This window comes from Ostrinia furnacalis, unplaced genomic scaffold, assembly GCF_004193835.3.
Source record: "Ostrinia furnacalis isolate ACB-3 unplaced genomic scaffold, ASM419383v2 OfSCF1233, whole genome shotgun sequence".
Classification (NCBI taxonomy): Eukaryota; Metazoa; Arthropoda; class Insecta; order Lepidoptera; family Crambidae; genus Ostrinia; species Ostrinia furnacalis.
The window spans coordinates 110,402-132,143 of NW_021131472.1; the positions used below are offsets into that span (position 1 = coordinate 110,402).

The following is a 21,742-nucleotide window of genomic DNA, read 5'->3' on the forward strand; positions in this document are numbered from 1 at the left end:
TCTGTCGGTGAGGTTAGCGGTGCCCAAAGGCTGGCAGCGTTTCCGCGTTGGATCGCTAGGCTTAAACGCTGGCCAAGGTAGAACCCGGCCTTCTGGTCACCGGTGACCTCGATGATGCGGGAGGAAAGCTCAGTGAAAAGCTTTTTGGCCTCCGGGCCCCAAGGTCCCAGCGTTTCCACGCCGAAAGGTACAAAACGGTAGCAGCTGTCTAAAGCGGAATATTTGCTTTTTTTCAAAGATTCCGCTGAAGCAGCCGCAGCGCCTGCAGCCCTCGACGTGGAAGGCACATGGGAGGGGGCAAGAGTGTCGCAGCAAGTCGCATCCCAGACCAATGCCCGACCCTTAGACCAAGGAATTAATGTCATACCGTCGGGCCTTTTACCATCATCTCGACAGATACCTAAGGGTTCAAGTACTGCCGGGATACGAATTGATGTAAAGGCCCGACGTATGATGTCATTAAGACTTGCATGGCGAGGAATGCGACCTGCACTTTTGACGCAGGAGAGGCCATGATGACCAGAACTATCCACTGAGATCCCGCAACGACAGAGGTGGGGATGGGTGTAACTAATTCCAAGACGCAAAGAAATTAGCACGGAAAGTGAAGTGTTGTCTAGGACAGTCCCGATATTGGCTGAAGGAACAATGTTCAGCCAATATCCGGACTCTCTTTCAGCAACAGCAATGAGACGAGCACGGTGTGTATCATCTGTGCAAGAAGACAAAAGAGAATCATACGTGATTTTACACAGCGGCTCGTCCCACTGCCTCTGTGAAGACAAAGACAAAGGTAAATCGATCTTGGACAAATTTGACCATGCATTTCTTGCATCTGTCAAACACGAGACCTCAGCATCGCGGAGCGACGAGTTTAAAATAGATATAAAGAGGTTTAAAAAACCTGTGAAAAGCAGATGAAAGGAAGGCAGGCAATGCTACACTCGAAATTTTGCGAGTGCCTCTATTCATAATTACTCTATGTAAAGTTGTACGTTAAATCCCACACGATAAATTGTAGACGATCTAATTCGTAGTAAGTTCTATGATGCATCGTTCGATAACATAAATCATTAGACACAATTACGTTTTACGACAACACACGTTTACGAGTACGAAAGTCCTGGACTTTCGCTCAGTGCGTGTCACTCCATGCACATGTTGTAAAAATAATCTCCAGTGCGATCTGCACGCAGAGGGTCGCTGGGTCAGGGGTCAGCCAATCGATAGCTTGTGTCAAAACAACGCGTATTAAGTAGACATTATAGCTAATGAGATCGTAATATCTGCTGTTAATGCAAGAGCACGTTTCTTCGTTTAAACAAATAAAAACACATATTACATAATTTCATTGGGAATTTTAGTTTTTTTAACAATTTGTATAAATACCTTATCTTCGTTAGAGCTCTTACACACNAACAGTTTAAAATCGTATTTCAGAATATTTCAGGCCGTCTACGCGCACCTACGTAGATTTATTCTTTATTCTTTAGTTTGTAACGCCGTAGGATTTACCTAAAATATCTGGCAATATCTCTTCGGTCGCGACGAAGAAAATTAAGGCTTTCATCCAAACTAATTGCCGTTTCCAAGCTTACAACGAAAACAAAATGGCATATTGTCAGCGCAAGATCAAGGTTGGTTTACGAATTCACAATGAAAATTCGTAAAATGTACCAAACTCGACTCTACTCGTAGTGTGGACAATGTCACATCGCACGTAATGTCACAGTCTCACCGACAATACTGTAATACTGTGACAATGTGGCGGCGCTGGCGTCAGTTGTCACACGGAACGAAATGTATCAGTCTGCATTCTCCACGACTGTCATACAATTTGCAACATAATGACGGTAGTTTACTCCGAAAGACGACATGCGCGAATCGAGCGAAAAATGTGAGCTTGTGATTTAGTGAAATAAATGGCGAATATTTAAATGTCACAATATGAAGGTAACACAAACTATTCTTATGTAGAGCTTTACGTAGATGCTGACGTCATAAGATTTGATAAAAAGCTTTTTTTATCCTTTAGGTATTTTATTTAAGCAAGAACTAATACGTCATAAAAATGGCCCTAATTCATTTGTTTTTGTTGTTGAAGCATGACGCAGAACTGGACACACTTATGTTGTAAATTTTATACGAATCCGCTTGTATAAAAGAAGAGCCACTTCAGCAAAATGATTAATGTCACAATCGATGTAGGTACGAGTATAATGTATACGTAATATCTGAGTAAGTATTTATGTTATGCTAAATTCCCTATTCATCCTCGGAAAACAGATCGTTATTCTTTATAACCACTTAAGAATGGAGGAATGAAGGCCCATGAATAAAGAATTTATTCTCATACTAAGCAGGGTAAATAATAACATATTTTCTTGATTGAATGGATACCTTCATCTACTTACTGTACCTACGTCTAGTAAAATTCTTAAAAATGCGGTGAATTGAAAAATCCGATAAGAGAGAGTCTCATGTACCTACAGTCGCGGAATGAAAAGGTTCGTCACCTTAGTGTCGCTTTTCGCTTGCACTAGGTACTGAAAGAATCAAACCTGCCAACATAACCGTGCAAGAAACAGTGCTGCTAACATTGAAATAAATAACTATGACGTTTGCTAACGAATAAGGTTTTTGCTTGTTTATTTTTCTATCCCATCAGTGCAATGTCACAAAATGTAGTTTTTTTTTATTTAATAGAAATAATAATGGCCTGTTGAACCAACAAGAAGGTTTTAGTTTATCAATCATAATAATCTTCTTGACAAGATGAATCGTCAAACAACTTTGATCTGAATAATTTTGAACTTTACTGACGAACAGTTAAATATCATTTTCTCTAACTCGAGATTATTCTGTAACATAGTTTCAAAAGGTAATAATATTACCTTTATGTGCTCGCGATTCGTTGAAGGAATCAATTTGAAAACTGACGAACCTTTTCATTCCGTGACTGTATATTTCTCAGATCCTTGAAGCTCAAAATAACCTATTCCATATGCTTTGAGATAGCATAGGAAATTAATGCTTACATACAAGAGACCTGAGTGTGTAGTATGTAAATTCCCTTTGAGTCCAAAAATACAACCCACATTTCATACTTTTGACATTTTCTGCGAAAAAAGCTTGCGGAGTGACGTTTCAGAGTGCTGCAGAGATCTATTTGAATAAAGACGTTTTAATTTCCAAAAATCTGGATTTCTGCGGAATGTGTCAGCATTTTTGGACTCAATTCCAGATATTCCGAAATCTGGTTTAAATGAAGCAAAGGGACATCTCTATTCGTTATCTAGGTAGGTACATTACTTGACAAAATGATGTTTATGAGTCTAACATCCTCTATTCATAATTAAAAAGTTATTTATCCTGCTCTATGTAAAGTTGTACGTTAAAGCCCACACGATAAATTGTAGATGATCTAATTCGTAGTAATTTCTATGATGCATCGTTCGATAACATAAATCATTAGACACAATTACGGTTTACGACAACACACGCTTACGAATACGAAAGTTTCACTCAGTGCGTGTCACTCCATGCTTGCACATGTTGTAAAAATAATCTTCAGTGCGATCTACACGCAGAGGGTCGCTGGGTCAGGGGTCAGTCAATCGATAGCTTGTGTCAAAACAACGCTTATTAAGTAGACATTATAGCTAATGAGATCTTAATATCTGCTGTTAATGCAAGAGCACGTTTCTTCGTTTAAACAAATAAAAACAAATATTACATAATTTCATTGGGAATTTTAGTTTTTTTAACAATTTGTATAAATACCTTATCTTCGTTACCTTTATTGCAGCTTTTAGGCTTATTTATTGCGTGACATTAAAAATACTTGATTTTACTTTAATTTCTATGTTTAGTTGATTTTTCAATGGAAGCTACAAACAAATGCCGAGCTAAGTTTAGAATGACGTCACATTGTTTCTTTTACAATACTGAAAAATAAAGTCAAATCCGTTTCATAGAGTAAACCAATCGAAGGTCAATCTCACTCCTTGATAGTTTCATTTGCGTATCTATCATATCCCCCTGTTTACATTGTAAAATCAACTGTTTGCCTGTCTACTTTGATGTACTCGTTTTGTTTAGAATACATCGAGGAATGGCGTATAATTTTAGATCTTCGATACTTACTGCACATTATTTGACTGACAGATTGATTTTTGCAAAGTTTTTTCTACCGCTTATTACAATGTTAAAAGTTGACCCACTTAATAAAAAACACTATATCTGCGATTGAAGCCATCAGCACATAAATAACTTAGCTCACAATAAAAAAATCCTATGTGAAAATGCTCTAGAATTCTGAAATTTTGTGGGTTTCTAGGGTAATTCTAGGTCAAACTATATTTGGGACGTGTATGAGTGCCCTGAAAAGGGTACATACTAATAAATATTTTGATTTGAATACTAGAGATATTTTTACCAACTGTAAGCCATTACGAGTAAAAGACACGATTATCTATTACTCCAGTAACACAATATTACACAAAAAATGCTCTAGTATGACAAAAGTTCTTCTGAAAGTACGATCGCCATGTGTGGTCGGAATGGGCAGCATTTGTCACCGACCGAACTGACCGACGTCAACTGTTGAGCCGGTACTCGAGTTTAGTGATGCGATACGAGTCTTTCAAATCAAGAGTTTTGAAACTTAAATTATAATTGAATTTCTACTGTATTTGTTAAGTTAATAGGAGCATCGCCCTTTGATACGAATTCATATCGAGCGGTTTGATTTGAACTAGAGAATTTTATAGATGATGCAAAACAACGTGTTGAACATCACCCACACTCGTTTTGTCAGACCAGTGCTTATTGTCTTTAATTAACTTCACATTTGTCATAGTTGTGTTATAATATTTTTTAATGTTGTAGTTTTTTAATGTAGGACCTTCTAGTGTATAGATACTTTAACTTCGATTGCGATATAGAAAGATGACTGAAGGATTTAGTAGAGGCGACGGTACATTAATATTTTTGTAATTGAAATTGATGGTATTTTGCTAATAAACAAATTGAAATCTAATGTGCTGTAGAGTAGGTACGTGAGTACTGCGCAAATAATGTTTTCTTTATTACTTTAAGTAAAATAAAGCGTTTTCTCTACTTCACCCATAAAATTTTCATATAACTAAGCCCACAAACAGCAAACATAACTTCGTACTAATAGTCGGGTGTAGGATTTCTAAGAACAGGTATTAAGTATTGATTACTTGACTAGTCACCTGTGGTTTACGACGGTACGGTTTACTATCGCCTCTAATAAATAAATATTAGTTGTTAAAATATTCACTATGTTAGTCACTGTATGGACTATGCGGGGTTTTCTAACACAAGTATTTAAACAAAAACCGCAATCGTGTCCCAAAAATGTAAAAAAATAATACTGAGTAAACAATTTGAATTTGAATTTATTGTTTGAACAATGGACATCACTAGGAATAAGCTTATGGAGTAAAAATAACAGATTTACCCAAAAAAGCATGTTCGGTTGAACATGTGATATTGGTCATAGTTTTTGTTCTGTGGGATCGGAGAATTCGCAAAGGTTCGAATAGTTTTTGTGGGCCAGTTAAAAGTAAAAGCATATTTTGTTGAGTCACGTCGGGCATGTTTACACAAGTGTTGATGTTTTTTTCTCTAGATAATTAAGTCGCATTTAAAGGTCAACTTTAATTTGATTATGATTTAAATCTCATTTTAAATACTTACCATCCCGACTTTTAAAAGTATTATTATGTAAGAATTGTCTAACTTTTCTTTCTTGATACAGAGGTTCTGCATTCGAATCTCAAATGGAGCAAATGTTGGAACAATGCAGCAGGGAAATATGATTCCGTGTTTTGATTCGTGGCTAATTATATCTGACACCAGTTTTTTTAACCCAAAAGATAGAAAAATACGACTCTACATTTTGTTTCTACAAAATAATCTACACTAATATTATTAAGAGGAAAGATTTGATTGTTTGTTAGTTTTTATTACGTTGTAGTTTGTATTTGTAGTACGAAACTACTGGACGGATATGAAAAATTCTTTCACCATTAAAATCTATAATATGAGAAGTTCACCGGATCAGCTGGTCTTAATATAAACGTGAACAGAACGCACTTCTCTAATCAATGAGTTGGTAAAAACTCTATATCCTAAATACATTAAATGAATCACTATTCATCTAATAACAATTATCGTTTGCATACGTCACTTAATTTCTCGTAAACGGTTAAAATTGCTATTAGGGTGTCATAGAAGTAAGATGAATTAATGGTAATGTCATTTTAAGATTTATATTTTTCGGTATTTACCTAGGTAGAAATAGGAAATAACCTATATTGGGGTCATTACTACGTAATGTGTCAATTCGTTTTTTTTATTTAATTATTTTTAAATTTAGAAATCTATAATGCGATGAAAATGTAACGAACCAGAAGCATGTAATTATAACTCGCACTTATGTCGATTCGTAACAAATACCTACTCGTAGATAATTGACAATCATATAGGGAAAGGTTGAAACATTCGAGAAATTCGCATCAATAAGTTTTTTTTAATTTAATTTAATACACAAAATCCTGTCACATCCAGTAAGTATGAATCGAGTTTTCTGGAGACACGGGAAAAGTCAACAAGACAGACTGCAGTTACATTTGTTCTAAAATCACACTTATTACAGCTTTATTAAGGTCTTATAGAGTTTACCATGATATACCATCCGTAGCATTAAAACGTACCTCGCTATACGTACTGTATTTTGTTGTTTATTTGAATGGAATAAAATTGTTGGAGCAGTTGTTAAAACACCGCCGTCATGACAAAATAACTTTTATGTGATATTGCGCTATTAGTCTATACTAATATTATAAAGAGGAAAACTTTGTTTGTTTGTTTGGTTGTAATGATTAGGCTTAAAAACTACTGGACCGTTTTTAAAAATTCTTTCACCATTCGAAAGCTACATTATCCACGAGTAACATAGGCTAAATTTTATTTTGGAAAAAAATAAGGTTCAGGGGTCCACGCGCGCGAAGCCGCGGGCGGAAAGCTAGTAGATAATAACCAGACAGACACACATTGTGTTATTGAATCGAGCAGTGATGAATCAACTTAGAGAGTTGAAAAACTTGTGATAACATTTGTAGATATTACTTTTTTGCAAAAAAAAATGTCAAGTCTAATGATCTGGTGAGTGGTACATATTAGATTTTAAAATGATATTAATAAAAGACATCTCTCTACATCATATTGTATACTTACATTCCGATGATAATTTTGTTTACAATTAATATTCAATGTGTTAAAGGGAACACGAAATATTATAGCAGTTTAAATCACACTAAAATGTCTAAGTTTAGTGACGGTAAAAACAACTTACTGACCTCTAGATCCAACCAAAGATTGCAAATAAGTTTCTACTCAGCGATTAGTATGAAATTTTATCACTTTCCATTGGAACGTGTTCGCTCCTAAAGGTCAAGTTTGCGTACACAGATAACTGCACAAATCCAAAACTTACGTGGTGAATATTCGTTTCTGGACGTCGCACATCTCTTAGCGAACAACACTGGTCCTCGCACCACTTTACCGACAGCTCGACCCAGCTGTTTGAATTCCATATTCGTCAAATATGTTCCAATTCCAAATAATCACACCACATATTGTACCACAGACAACACTCGCACGTCATGCTTGCGGTCGCGTCAGTAATAAACTGGCCAGCAGTGTCAATCAATTTAATTTTTATAAGGCATTAATGTATTCTGTTCGCCGAGAATACATTAAAATACGATTAGTTGAGCACGTGTCTTCGGCTGCAGTTTGTTATGTGGGGTAAGGGAGTGACTCGCGTGTGGCATATGGAATTAGGTTGGTGTTTACTTAGAATACATAAACTAATGTACTTATAGGAAAAGCTCTCTTGAAGTGCGTGACGTTATTATTATTTATAACACCTTGAACTTATTACATTAGAAATTATTTCAGTAGTTAGAAAGCAAATCTATACTTTAAGTTTGTGGGGATATGGATAGTAGATGTTTTAAAATACAATTTTACTTTGTTATAGTTTATACATCAGAATACAACAGTAGGTACGTGCTATAATTAGGTAGGATATCGAATCTAAGCAAACAAAGCTCAGGGCAAAAGCTAGTATAATAAATAAATATCAGAGCCGTAATTTTACCGCAATGCGTTAGTAGTATTGACCGGATGAACTAATCAATGGAACTTACAGTCCTTAAGCATAACTTAAGAATAACTTAATACATGGGATATGGTGAACATTGTTTACATTTGCAGTTGGATAAAATCGAGACCTTTTATCAAGGTCTAGAAGAAGGTTAGCCAGTGCTTGAACTAATTTTGTAAACACCAGTTATTCAAAGTTCACCTTACATAGCGAACGATTATAGGGTAATTAATGTTGACGCCAACAATAATGTAATAACTATAACATACCAGTGCACAATAAAAGCTTCGATGCAAGTCTTAAAGGATATTAATTCCCATTATTTAAGTGGTAAATATATATTACAAAAACCCAAAGGTGACTGACTGACTGACTGACATAGTGATCTATCAACGCACAGCCCAAACCACTGGACGGATCGAGCTGATATTTGGCATGCAGGTAGATGTTATGACGTAAGAATCCGCTAAGAATGGATTTTACGAAACTCCACCCCTAAGGGGGTAAAACGGGATCCACGCGTACGAAGTCGCGGGCGGCCGCTAGTTAATTATATGTTCTAAAAGTTACTGGCTGACACATAATTAATTTATTTTACGGTGACAAGTGTCAATCGACAGTAGTTGACTATTGTCCCTGTGTCACAATATTAATAGGTAAGTACCTACCTAATACTTTTCATGACTGTGTTGTGATTTATAGAAAAGACCTTTGGGAAATTCTAAGGTGATGTCTTAAGTTACCCAGTCAAGGACTTTGTCATTGATTTTAATTTATTCATACAGGCTTATTAAATTGGATATTTAATGTTGAAAATACCCATAACTCACGAGGAATGCGAAATTAAATAATACTACTCGTATAACACATAAAACACGAATTCGACACAGATAGCCACTATTTGACGTATAAGCAATAAATAAAAATTACCATATTTATTCTTCGCGGTATAATAAGTTATATAGTGAAAGGTCTTAAGTCACACAGCTCTACTAAATAAGTGTGAAAATTATTCGAAGTTTCTAGCTCTGTTTTGAAGAAATCCAAATTTTAGAATATCTGAATGACTTAACTGAATAAAGCATTTTTAAGGATAGACTTTCCGTATTTTCGGATCCATCTATGTCCTTAAAAGCGAAGACTCGTAACGTTCGAATAATGTGTAACGACGGCCACAAGAGACCTTCAAGTACGAAAGACACATTAGGGTAGGCCGCCATACTTGCAATAAGAATGGATCCGTTAAAAAACTCTTATAAAAATAGATCTGACGTGTGAAAGGGAAAACGTTGCGTAATTTCATAAAATTGAAACAAAAGAAAGAATTTTTTTTAGACCGGTATTAAGATGCCCATTGCCACTTCAGCTGACTAATCCGTCGGGCTATGTCAGCGACTTTAGTTCGTTTACGGATCTCCTCATTTCTGATTTGATCTCGTAGAAGTAGTAGTATGCAGAACTGACGGCCGATGGGGCAGCAAGTTTCTGGAGTGGAGGCCGCGTACCGGAAAACGCGGCGTGGGACGTCCACCCACAAGGTGGACCGACGACATCATAAAGGTAGCAGGAAGGCACTGGACGCAGGCCGCTACCAACCCGGCAACATGGAAAGCATTGGGGGAGGCCTATGTTCAGCTGTGGACATCCTATGGCTGAGATGATGATGATGATGATGATTCAAAACTCAATTCAATCTCAAACATAGATTCATTTTTGTTAGTAGGGAATTTAGTGCAAGAACCCCTCCACTTTGGTATAGAAGGCTCATTTTAGCAACAGTGGTTCTTTGGGTGCTACTGAGTGGATTTCCGTCGGTAGACATCGGGAGCCCCCCCTGTGGTAGCAGGGGGAGGGGGGGCAAGTTTCCTTCCGCCGCGCTTCACTTTAAGGCCCATATCTTCAAAACTATGGGTATTAGGGCAAGTGTGGTATCATTTTCGGATAATTAAAGGATGGCGAATTCATTTTTAGAACAAACTTTTTGCCTTTTCATACAAAAAATTAGGAATATTGAGTAAAATTCACAAAAACCAAAAAGTATTTTTTTAAATAAACGTCGTTTACTTTTAAACCACTAGAGATAATCTAATAAAAAAAAATATGACCTAAAAGCTACATTTATCAGGATTATAAAAATATAACATTGTATGGTACTTTTTTCGCAAAAAGTAGGTGAAAAAAANATGTCTAATATAACGAAAGAGTGCAATTAGACAAGTTCTGCTAAGTGATATGACTCAATAACTTAAGTATTGAGTCAGTCTGCATAAGTGACTCGTTAACGACAAGCCCTTCAGTTAATTGCCCAATAAAGTGTCACTCAATTAATGTGTTGCTCCTGTGATGCAATACGATAAGGAAAATACATGACCTAGTAGTTATTACTGCGCACATCGTCCAGTCCATACAGTTGTATGATAAATCTATAAATAGGTTTATTACATTTAATACGGAACCAACGTTGTTTGTTTGTAAGATGGATGTAAGGTACCTATGTGACTTTGTTCCTAATGGTTAGACATTATCTATGTATAGAGCCTTGGGAAAATTAATGGAAATATTGCGAAACTACCTGAACACAGGGCTCCTATTCTGAAACTACACTCAAAACTAGATTCAGGCATGTAATGAGGTAGGTTTATATTTAAACTTTTCTCTCACGTTTACTTGAGTTGATCTTGATGCTGGAATCGAAATAATTTTGAGCGTTACAAAATTATGAGTTGAGTTTTCTTTAATTAATTATCTTTTTCATTATTTTTCTTGAAGTGTTAGGCGAAATTCCTGAAAAAGATAAAATCCAAGAAGTTACGATTTTAGCCAGCTGAAAATACCCCACGTTGTTGTAATCTTGACTTGTAACTTTTGATTACATAAGTATTTAAATTGTGCTAAATGGTATTCATTAGCCTTAAAAGTCACGAGCCTAAAGACGTGACTGTAATTAATCACTGATAAATTAATTAGAAGGGTTTGCTTTTTATGCCTTAACTTGTTTTCGATAAGGCTCTAACTTCAACGAAGACGTAATATCTGTCTATCTGTCCGTCTGTTTAGCTTGGCTTTTGTAATACGCTGAGTACCTACATCGAGTGACTATGGGAAGAAGTTTTACCATTAGGTACCTATGTCTAGTAAATATACTAAAATGACCGTGTACAAACAAAGTGATAGGAACGTATGTCCACTTCACATCACGAGCAAATATCTTGTATCTAAGACGATGACAGGGCTATATTATTTTGGAACGGCCATTTTATGTGTGCCATGAAAAAGTACCTAAAAATAATTTCTTTGAATTTGAAATTGTTAGGCAAATACCATCTATTTGATAGGTGATGATGGCTGACAGTTTTATTGTACGCCTATGTTTTTACTGGTAGCATTTTGTCGATTAAACTAGATTTCGACCTATATTAATATTTTCTTTTACTTTCCTTAGATTGTTTTTTTAAATTTTAATTGGCTAAAGTTATGCTAATATTGTGGCAATTAGTCTAATTCCTGGTATCTCATAATTGTGTTTCGTTTAGCATGAAATTCAAGAACCACAGCTCACAGGCTCCTGAGATAATGTATTTGTATACAGACTTAGCCTAAACTTTCAGAACCGGTGGGCGGTTTGGCAGCGTAGGAGCTTGGGCGGGCGGCGATTTAGTTCGAGCTTTTCTAAACCTAACGTGGGCGTTTAATATGTTTAGGACCATAAATCATTAACACAATAACGTGAACACAAATAACCAACTAATTATTAGCAAAAAAGTTAGGGTTCGAATATTATTTATTGTTATTAATAGCAATTTTATGTAAATTAAGTATGGTAAAATTTTCGAGAGTCAAGGGAAATATATTTAGGATTATTACTAATTCCTGTTGCACTAAAAGTAGTCTTTATGCAATGCAAAACAGTTTGACGGCCGAGGCATGTTTAACAACATTATTCGCCTACATCATAATAAATTATGCTGCAGCGTCTGCCATTGTGAGAACCAAGCATGGTCAGCAGCGCATTTGCCGTAGAATTTTCCCAAAGGATTCACTTGTATGTATTTTTATGTCTCTAGTATAGTTCCAAATCAAATAAACAAATGCATAAAATAATGCCTTCACTTTATTTAATTATACATACAGTTAAAATAAATAATGTTTTAAAACTTTATAACGTTGATCTTAATAAGAATGTTAGATAACAACTGTCTTCTTGCAGGTTGTCTGTAAGAGATTGCTTTCTTGCGAGAAAACCGCCTAAATTCTGCCGTCGCGTTCCAACAAGAATAATATAGAGCAAGATTTATGTTTCAACAAGGATATACCTACTTATCACTATTCTAACTATTAGAAGTATAAGTTATTGGCGGCTGTTGGGATAGGGCCGAAATTCATGGAAATATTCATAAATATTATGCAAAATTATTAAACAGTCTTTGGACTCATCAATAAAACATTAGAGCCCTTTCTACCTATATTTATCTTATCTTTGGCATTTAAAAATTGGCGCAGTGATGGGTATAGTTGTTATGATAGGACTGTTAAAATATAAAAATAAATCCTGCTTAGATCAACCACAGAACTGCTCCTCTACTACAGAATAGCTCAGAGGACAGAAGGGAATCAGAAATACGAGTTTAATGTTCGACGAAATATAAAACAAATACAAAATCGTTAACGACGCATAGGTATACAAATGTTTCTAAATTACAGGCTAGTAAGAGTAAGACTCTATATTAGTAAGTTTCATTATTCGCAGTATTTTGATCTTCAATATAAGTATTAGCACGTAACAGTCAAGTGAATTTTGGACTTTGAGTGGATATTTCTTCTGAAATTAGCGAACAAAACGGCAGACAAATATCAGTAAAGTTCAAGTACGAGTTAGTGTAATATTCTGTGCTGAAATAACATTTCGCTAATCTGTATAATGTGATCTAGACAGAGTTTAGAATAACCCGGCCTTGGGCGGAGTGATAAGGTAGGTGGCAAAACTTAATTTTCGATAAGAGGTTAGGCAGCAAATCGAGCTTAATTTTAAGCTATAAATTGGTCATGTGACGTAACACATTAGGCCGCCGCACCCAAACGAGACTGCAAGTGGTGCATAATACGATCGATTATTCGATGATGGTTCATAATAAACAATTTCATAACCAAATATAGAACTTTTTGTAAAACTGAAAATACTTATTATACTGCTAAGCTGAATTATTAGATTGTATGTCAATTACTTAAAAAAAACTGAAAATCACAGCAGAGGTTTTGAGGGGGTGCAATCACTAAAATACTTTTTTTTTGTTATAATTTTCTTCATATCATCATTCATCATACCGGTGACTTATTAGGAATCTGTGATACTGTCTTTATTCCATTAAAGTAACCAAACTTGAACTGTAAGCTAACGTGCAAAAATAACTGTTACTTTACTATCATACTTTTATGTGAAAGCATTTTACACACGAACTAAATACTTGTCATAAGTTTTTTGCTACCATACTTGTATTAAAAGCATTTCACACACGATTCTGCCAAAAAGTCTGCAGTCAGTCGATGCCCTAAACGATCACGTCACTGCCTAAACTTCATGCAACTTGCACCGATGTATCTTGTACGTACTCTAAATCTACTGAACGACGTTTGATGGGATTTCAGTTTAAGTTTCAAGTGACGTACAACCCTTCTGTCAAGACAAAGTGGGCATTGATAACTTTATCAAGGAGTTTCAAAAGTACCAAGTTCTAAAAGTTCAGAAAGACCAGTTTCACTAATTGCTCCAACTAACCGAAGAGAATCCTAAAGCGTCGTAACAATTTATCTTGTCTAGCCTAACCTTTTCCTTTTACTTTAGTTGTTTATTCAACTTCAACTTTATTTTCTTGAGGGAGAGTTTAAATTGTATTATTTATATTTCGTAATATAAATAAACGTTCATGTAAAATCTATTTGCGTCTATGAGAAATTTAGGAGTTGTGGATTACAAGATATTACCTACCTTAAAACACGACAGTGAACTTAGCAAGACTCACGAATGTATTACTTTACATAATACTTACATTCATTGTACTTCAGTTTAATGCGTTTAAATTCTGTACTTTAATAACAATCTATGGGAATCGGAGCTTACACATGGTTATTAGATATGATAGTTGCCAACCTAAATAGCTACTATGTCGCAGTTACCAAAAAAATTTGCATAGAAGTAAAAGCATATTAAAATTCAGCTTCAGTTGTTAAAATGCAATAAAAACAAGTGAATACAATTTTCGTAAAACTGAAACAAAATAAGTACTAACCTGAAAATGAGATGCTGTCTAGGGTGGTACATATCTGCCCTGTAAGTGCCTATCACTCTGGCCTTGAGAAAGGCCGGGTAAGTGTTCGGGAAAAACAAAAGCAGGCAACGAATAAGCTGTACCTCTATTACGAAAAACTTTCGAGTTTATTTTGTTTGCGTATTCAAAGTGCCATCGAAAAATTTTTTATGAAAAATTAAACAGCGCCCCCTATATTATAGCCGCCCTAGGGGGCGCTGTTTAATTTTTCATACAAAATTTTTCGATGGCACTTTGAATACGCAAACGAAACGAACTAGAAAGTTTTTCGTAATAGAGGTACTTTTCGTATTAATAAAAGAGTTACCGAATCGCTTAGAATCGAATATTAACTCGAAAAATGTTACTCAAGGTAGTTTTTATCGGGAAATTCAGCGCGTAAATTATCTTTAGATTTACCGATCGGTCACAGACACAGTGCTCTGCAATTAGTTATTGCGTATCTAATAGCTTTGTAGTATCGTTAATTTGTTTAATAAACATGAATTAATCGTGGACGTTCGCGCCACGTGATAGGGAATGGTAATAGTGTGGCAATGTCAGACTTAAGTGGGCGACAACATTGGACAAGAGGATTATATCAATTGGACTACGTTTAACCTCCTTAATGATTCGGTTACGGTCCGGGTGTGAAGTTTTAGCACTTTGTGAGGTTTGAGGATCTTATGCATAATGTTTTTTGCCCGAAAATAACTTAAATAAGTTGACAAATAGAATTTAGACTCGGGTTCTAAAAGAGATTTAAACCACGATGGAATTCAGAGGTTAACAAACTGTGATATAGGTTTATTACTCTACCTAGGTGTATTAATTGGGACTGAAATATCAGAGTCATAGGCCTACTTCAGTCGTGTTACAAATAACTGTAGTAGGATTCTGATTCTTCTCTCTCTTAGGTATAATATTATTAAACATCGTAATTAGACGCCATTAATCACAAAAACAATGGATTCATGGCACATTCTTGTAAGGAAAAAGTTGACAACAACACTGCTGTAGAAGTATTGCAACTGTGTTACTATATTGATTATGTATTTGCTATTTTCAGCTCTGTTTGCTCATTAAACTTCCTCCACCGTTGAACGGTTTGATAGAGTTTTTATTCCGACTTCAATCAAATGGCGGTAAACACAGTGATGTATCGTTTCTAAAACCACGTCTCTTGGAACAGTTTCACCGAAATTCTGTCAAAACATCAGCAAATCCATTTCGATTGACTACATCATATCGCAGATCAAAACGCAAACAGCGACGCGTTCCGTTTCTGTTTCTAATATTTTTAGATTCGTATTGCTTAACTGTTTTGAAATACGTCTATAGAATGCAGGAGTGATATTTTTAGAAATATTTAAGCTTATTGACATTCTTAAGCATTTTATGTTGTTTTCGCTGCATTTGGCTTTGTTAAATGGACCCCAAAGCAAAGATCGAAGACCTCCATTGTCCATTTGAGGAAAAAGTCGGTCTTTCATTTGACAAGGTATCAATGTGCTTTTGGTTGCTAGCCCGGAGGGTTTTGTATTCATAATTCGGAACAAACAAGAATCCTATTGTTTTTGTCGTTACGAAACTAGATATTTTCTTGGGTCTTTGTGCCGTTGCTTTTGTGTGCAAAATAATACATTTTGTAATTAAGCGGCTAAAGCTACACGAGGCTGTTAATTTTAGGTTATTTACAATACATTGTAGACTGCAACATTGTTACATATTGTGAATAACGAACATTATCTGAAACTGTTTCTAATATTGTATTAATCCGGCTATATAAAGATTAGAATACATTTATCGATCGCATTTTAATTATAAAAAATGTTATTCACATTGAAAATTATTTGTTTCAGATAACTTACGAGTACTTATAAGTTTCTAGCACATTTAACATCATAGCGCTTATTAGTTAGGCCTTTAGTTTTTCTCGCAGCAATGAATATTCTCCTAACAATGTAAAGTGTAATATTTATACAGTTCTGTTTTATTTTAAACACATTGTTATGTAAATTATCATAGCTGTATCATTGAGGATTTTTTTTACAGAATATAAAGTACTAAGTATTATGACAGTCATTATTCATCGGGGCCCAATATTTGGTTTCATTGCCTCCACAGGATTCGATGTCGATTCGTCATTCTTTGTGAGAAAGCTTTTGTTACATTTATTATTTGGGGCATTGTCAAATTGAACGGAGACGAGCGTTTGTTGGGAGTGGTTGCGATCATTTTTGAATAAAAAGGTGTAGGTAATTGTAAGTACGAGTAGGTACATCTAAAATTAGCTTGTAATAATGTTAAGTAGCAAACAAATAATTAATTCCTGTAACAAAATTATAATTAATCATGTAGTAAACAATTCAGTCTGTGAATAAACTTGACGCATCACATTTTCCTCAATAAATTCATCAAAGTTCCGAATGCAATTTAATGGCACTCGATTTAATGCACTTCTTACTTTGCAAAATTCAAATTTAAGTTTATTTTGGCAATTGCATCGGCAGTAACAGTTCCACTTGGCACCCAAAGGCCAATGTTAACCTAATTACCGTTTTCAACTTTTACAATAACCCAAATAAAAATATTAGTCCAACATGCGACAACGTTATTCTATAATTACCTATTATTGTTCCCTTATTTTCCTAAATTACGACACCAACATTGTTAATGCGGACACAACATTCAAGACAACAAAAAGCGACACCCGAAAATAATCAGCTACAAACGTGTTGGTGGTTGTCCCCCGTCATTTTCAGGATTGTAATATTTTTAACGCACTGTATGTACACTGCACACGCGTTCGCGAGCCCCGGCGTAGCTAATGTGCGGCGGGCATGTCGTGTCGTCGCGCGAGTGGTCTGTCTGAGACTGGTGCTACTCTACTTGACTCGCCACTCGCGGCATGCGCGATCTGCATTCATGGTCAATGCTAACGCTCCTGGACGAAATTTAAGGAAATATCCTGGGGTTGCGTAACGTGTTACTAAGTCTTGAGTTTTTGTAGACTGAGCGGAGGTGGTGTGAGCGAGATTTTATTGAGGATTAGCGGTGATGGCGCGGTTTTGTAACTTATTCTAGACTTATATAAAGCACAAGGTTTACAGAAGTATATGAATTGAAAAAATAAGCGGACATGAATGAACTATAGCTTTTTACGCAAAAATAACTATTTTTTTAGAGGAAATGCTTACGTTATTTTAATATTACAATTACCTAACTAATACCCTGTAATATAAATTGAAATGTGCGGTAATAACTACTATTCTTGTGTTGAGAAATAAATTATGAAATTAATTCAGCAATCAGGGTGGTGACTTATTGCTGAGATAATGTGAACAACTTTTCTCATTCTTTTGTCTCTACAAAGAAAGTAGGTACCATCAAATTGGGTGATTACGGAAAAGTGCTCTAGATTTCGAATTTTAGACAGTTTTCTTTTGTCTGTTCAACAAGCATTTAATTTTATCTATAGCTAGTACTTGTTAATAAATAATGGTTGTTTGTTAATGGTTTAGTAAAGTAAATTTACTATTACTATCTGAAGTCCTGGTTGCATAATGTATAGATTGTGCTGGTTGCCAAAAGGAAACACTCCATGCTGTTGCCAACGTAGTGGATTTTCTTAGAACTTTTCTTTCATTCACGGCCAATGCTAAGTTTACACTTGTGTTTTGTTCCGGGTTTTCTAAAAATTCTTGGCCATAATATCTGCGTCAAGTGATGACAGGCCTTTTATCAGAAGGCTTATGGTTTATTTATTTAAACACCGCACACGTTTTGAAAACCCGAACCCTGATCAGATTAACCATGTTTCCGTCTATCTGAATAAAAGGTACGTGATAGGTAACTTGGAAGATACATTATTCAACACCTACTTAATGTTTTTTTTTAATTAAAATTCTGAACGTTAATTTTTGTTAATAACTTGTAATGTGACATAAATAAAAAAATTAAAAGGATCTTATTTTTGTACTGCTCTACTATTTTTTAATTTTTAAGGTTACTACAAACTAAAGTGCCCCAGAACATAATGCGTACGCACAGAAATCGTGTCAAGGCGGCGTTTGTATGGATTGTATGCGCTTGCCAACAGCAAGAGTTGAGAGTGCAGCCAAAAAGGTACTCCAGTTCAACTCTTGGGAAAGTGCATTTTTAGTACCTACATTCGTTAAGGTGCTTGAAGAGTCATTGAGGCTTCTGATTGGTTGAATTTCAATATTTAGACCAATCGATGACTGATATTGAATTTTGAATTTCGTAATAGGGATCCAAGAAAGGCATAATTTCGAGATGTTCTATCCATTTCTATATAAATATTTATTATTTGCGCGAGCACAGCTAGTGAGCACTTTGTACGCGTGAAAATCGTTTAAATATTTTTTCCGTTTTTGCAAAATTTTTCATTTATGCTCCGCTCTATTCAACTCTATCCAATACAAAAATAATTTTACAATTTCAATTTTAATATTTAAAACCGATTTGTTAAATGTTGTCATTAATTTAGGTCAAAGTTCATTCATTTTTGTAACTCGAAACTCACTCTCTTAATTTGTGCTACGGGAAAATAATAAAACACAAGGTTCAGTTTTACAAACGTGAGACTTGACTGCGAAGTCTGAACTACATAGCTCAAATAGAAGAGTTGCATTGTAGAATCCAATCAGAAGTTATTTTAGAGACCTTAGAGACTGCTTCGTGCAGTCGCCTACGTCACAACTTAAAAATTATTAAATTAGTTAATAAGCTTGGCATCTCATTCTTATAATAAGAATCTATAAGAAATCGTAATATTTTGTGGCATTTTTCCTCTAAAACACATCAATATTAATTGACGATGCGATATACGATGAAGAACTATCAAACTTAAATGACCTAGTTGTCATAAAATATTGTATTTTATTCTGATTTATGGAGACCGAAAAGAACTGTAGGACATTCGAGATAATTACTTAGTTGCTGCTAGTATTTTTTGTAAATCAGAGGTTTAGTTAGGATACTATTTAGTGGTGCTGGCTCTTTTCTCTGCGCTGTGGAGGTAAGTGCTTTAATTGTTAATTGCTACACAGACTGTCGTTGACAATTAGCTCGTTTGCTTTACTAATGGACCTGTTTTACATAAGATACTGCGATTCAAGGTGCAAGATGCATACCAAGTCGAAGAAATGGGGCGAAGCTGGATCCTTTGATTCCGTGATTTATTATACAGAATAGTGAAGCTTTGTTGCCTTTGTTCAGGAGACCGTTTAGTATTATAGCAAACAACAGAATAGGTATTCATAGATCCTAATCCTAAGCAAAGTAAACGGTTAGGTATAAATTAAAATAATTTATGGACGCTTAGATTGCAAAAATCCTATTCTTTATTATTAGAGATAGACATTAGGAAACTAGGCATTGTGTGACTGGAAAACGGTATTATGAATGAAACCGAGTTTGACATTTTTAATGTATCATCAACAGAGTTACTTTAGTTCACAGATAAGCTTCTCCATATGCATAAGTATGCTAACTAAAAATGCAGTCTAAACTGACACTCAATTAGAAAAAAATACTTGTACTCAAATAGTGTTTTTAATTCAAGGCATCACTTCTAAAGAATGCTGTTCAGACCTTTCATTAATTTCATCCAGTTTATGATACGTCAATCCGTGCGTACATTAATATGTGCGTAATATTATAAACCCACTACACACGTAGCAGACTAAACTAGCACGAGTTACATTATTCTAAAACGATGGAACTATAGACTCAATAATAGAACACGAGATCCGCAGGAATATGATTGAGTTAATTATACGATCCTCCCTGAGGAATTCCCTCAATTGAACCGAGTAGATGTTCAACCTGAATTGATAGAACAGGTCGATCGGGTTCCCTTCTAATATTGTATATTGATGATGTACTAACTAGGCGAACGAAATTACGTTCAACGATATAGAAAACCTTCGTTTTCAAAGCAATTTGGATCTCAATATAAAAGATGTTTTGTACCTTACCGAGCAAAGTATTATTAAATGTAGAGTTAATACCTATTTGTACAATTTTGATGGGTAATAAATATTGGGCTCGATTTGAAGTTGTATAGTTAATTTAATTATCTGCAGGATAACAAGGATGCCGGCCGCTACCTACCAACCGGGCGATGTGGAAGTCATTGGGGAAGGCCTATGTTCAGCAGTGGACGTCCTGTGGCTGAAATGATGGTGATGAGGATGAATTAATTATCTCTCCTAGTGTCCGAAAAATATTTTGAAAAGTAACTCGAAAACTCACATTTGGCCAGTTAACCATGTGATGTATAAAGATTAAATACATTATTTTCTGTTAATCATAGACTGGGTAACAACTTAATGGCTCCCTTAATATCTCTCTTCGTCACTGTTGCATAAATTGAGTAAATGTCAACGTAAGAGAAGCCATTGAAAGCCCGCAATACCCGGGCAAAGTGGGCTAAACAGCAGAATCGTTGCAAATTTGAACGTATCTGCGCTTTAATTGTAGGCGGAAATGGGTCTCATATCCGCACGCGGTGACGCTCGCCGGAGTTTTGACTTTTATACCACCGCTTGCTAAACTTTTGGACTACGTTATCCCTTTATTTAAAATAGGCATCGCTGGGGAAAGTGCAAAATTCCTGTAACAAATTATTTCTTAGTACCTATGATTAATTCCGTTTATACCATCTATTTATAGGTAGGTACTGGCCAATTTTCTTTGCCAACACTAAATAAATTATAATTATTCACTAAGTTTCATCAAATCGACCTTGAAGTCTAATTAATTGAGATGAAGTACCTACAATAACAACATACCATTAGTATAAAATGAAAAAACTTTATAAAGAACATCGCATAGAATTATTGCTATAAATAAAGTCGTTAATGGATGAGCAAGCGAAATTTTCACAAAAGATAGGACGAAACCATTTTGTGAAAGAATGATCTAACTAACAGCATAGCAATTATACTAAAAAAAAACAGCTCGGGAAGAAAAATGAGGGTCATAAAGGTAACATCATGCAATCTGGTTTTTGTTTGCTTAATGTGTGTTGGTGCTTTCATATTGATCTCGTCTGTTACTGTTTTTCTCATTGTTTACAGCGGGAAAATGCGCAAGAAAACTTTGACGTACCTATATTGAAAGTAACATAATAAACTCGTACCTAGGTACCTAACACTCAAGATTTGTGTGACACTGATATTAAGCGTTCCAACCTACTTATTTTTGT

At 35.2% G+C, this 21,742-nt stretch overlaps 2 protein-coding genes across 12 annotated transcripts in view; one reads left to right on the forward strand and one right to left on the reverse strand.

The window, feature by feature from the left end:
- Positions 1–17,372, reverse strand: part of Ih (hyperpolarization activated cyclic nucleotide gated potassium channel Ih) — a 99,011-nt gene extending 81,639 nt beyond the window's left edge. For 3 of the 11 annotated variants that reach the window (XM_028303363.1, XM_028303357.1, XM_028303362.1), the window contains exon 1: positions 7,529–7,736. In XM_028303363.1, the coding sequence (XP_028159164.1) occupies positions 7,529–7,628 (100 nt within the window). In that variant the 5' untranslated portion in view covers positions 7,629–7,736. Of the gene's footprint in view, positions 1–7,528; positions 7,738–17,134 lie in introns of those variants that run through there. The other 8 variants (XM_028303359.1, XM_028303364.1, XM_028303358.1 and 5 more) reach the window with 5 other exon arrangements.
- The window catches only part of LOC114351975 (uncharacterized), a 32,932-nt gene continuing 13,001 nt past the window's right edge, over positions 1,812–21,742 (forward strand). The window contains exons 1-2 of the mRNA XM_028303369.1: positions 1,812–1,817; positions 5,330–5,337. The gene's annotated coding sequence lies outside the window, so the exon portion shown is untranslated. The remainder of the gene's footprint in view (positions 1,818–5,329; positions 5,338–21,742) is intronic.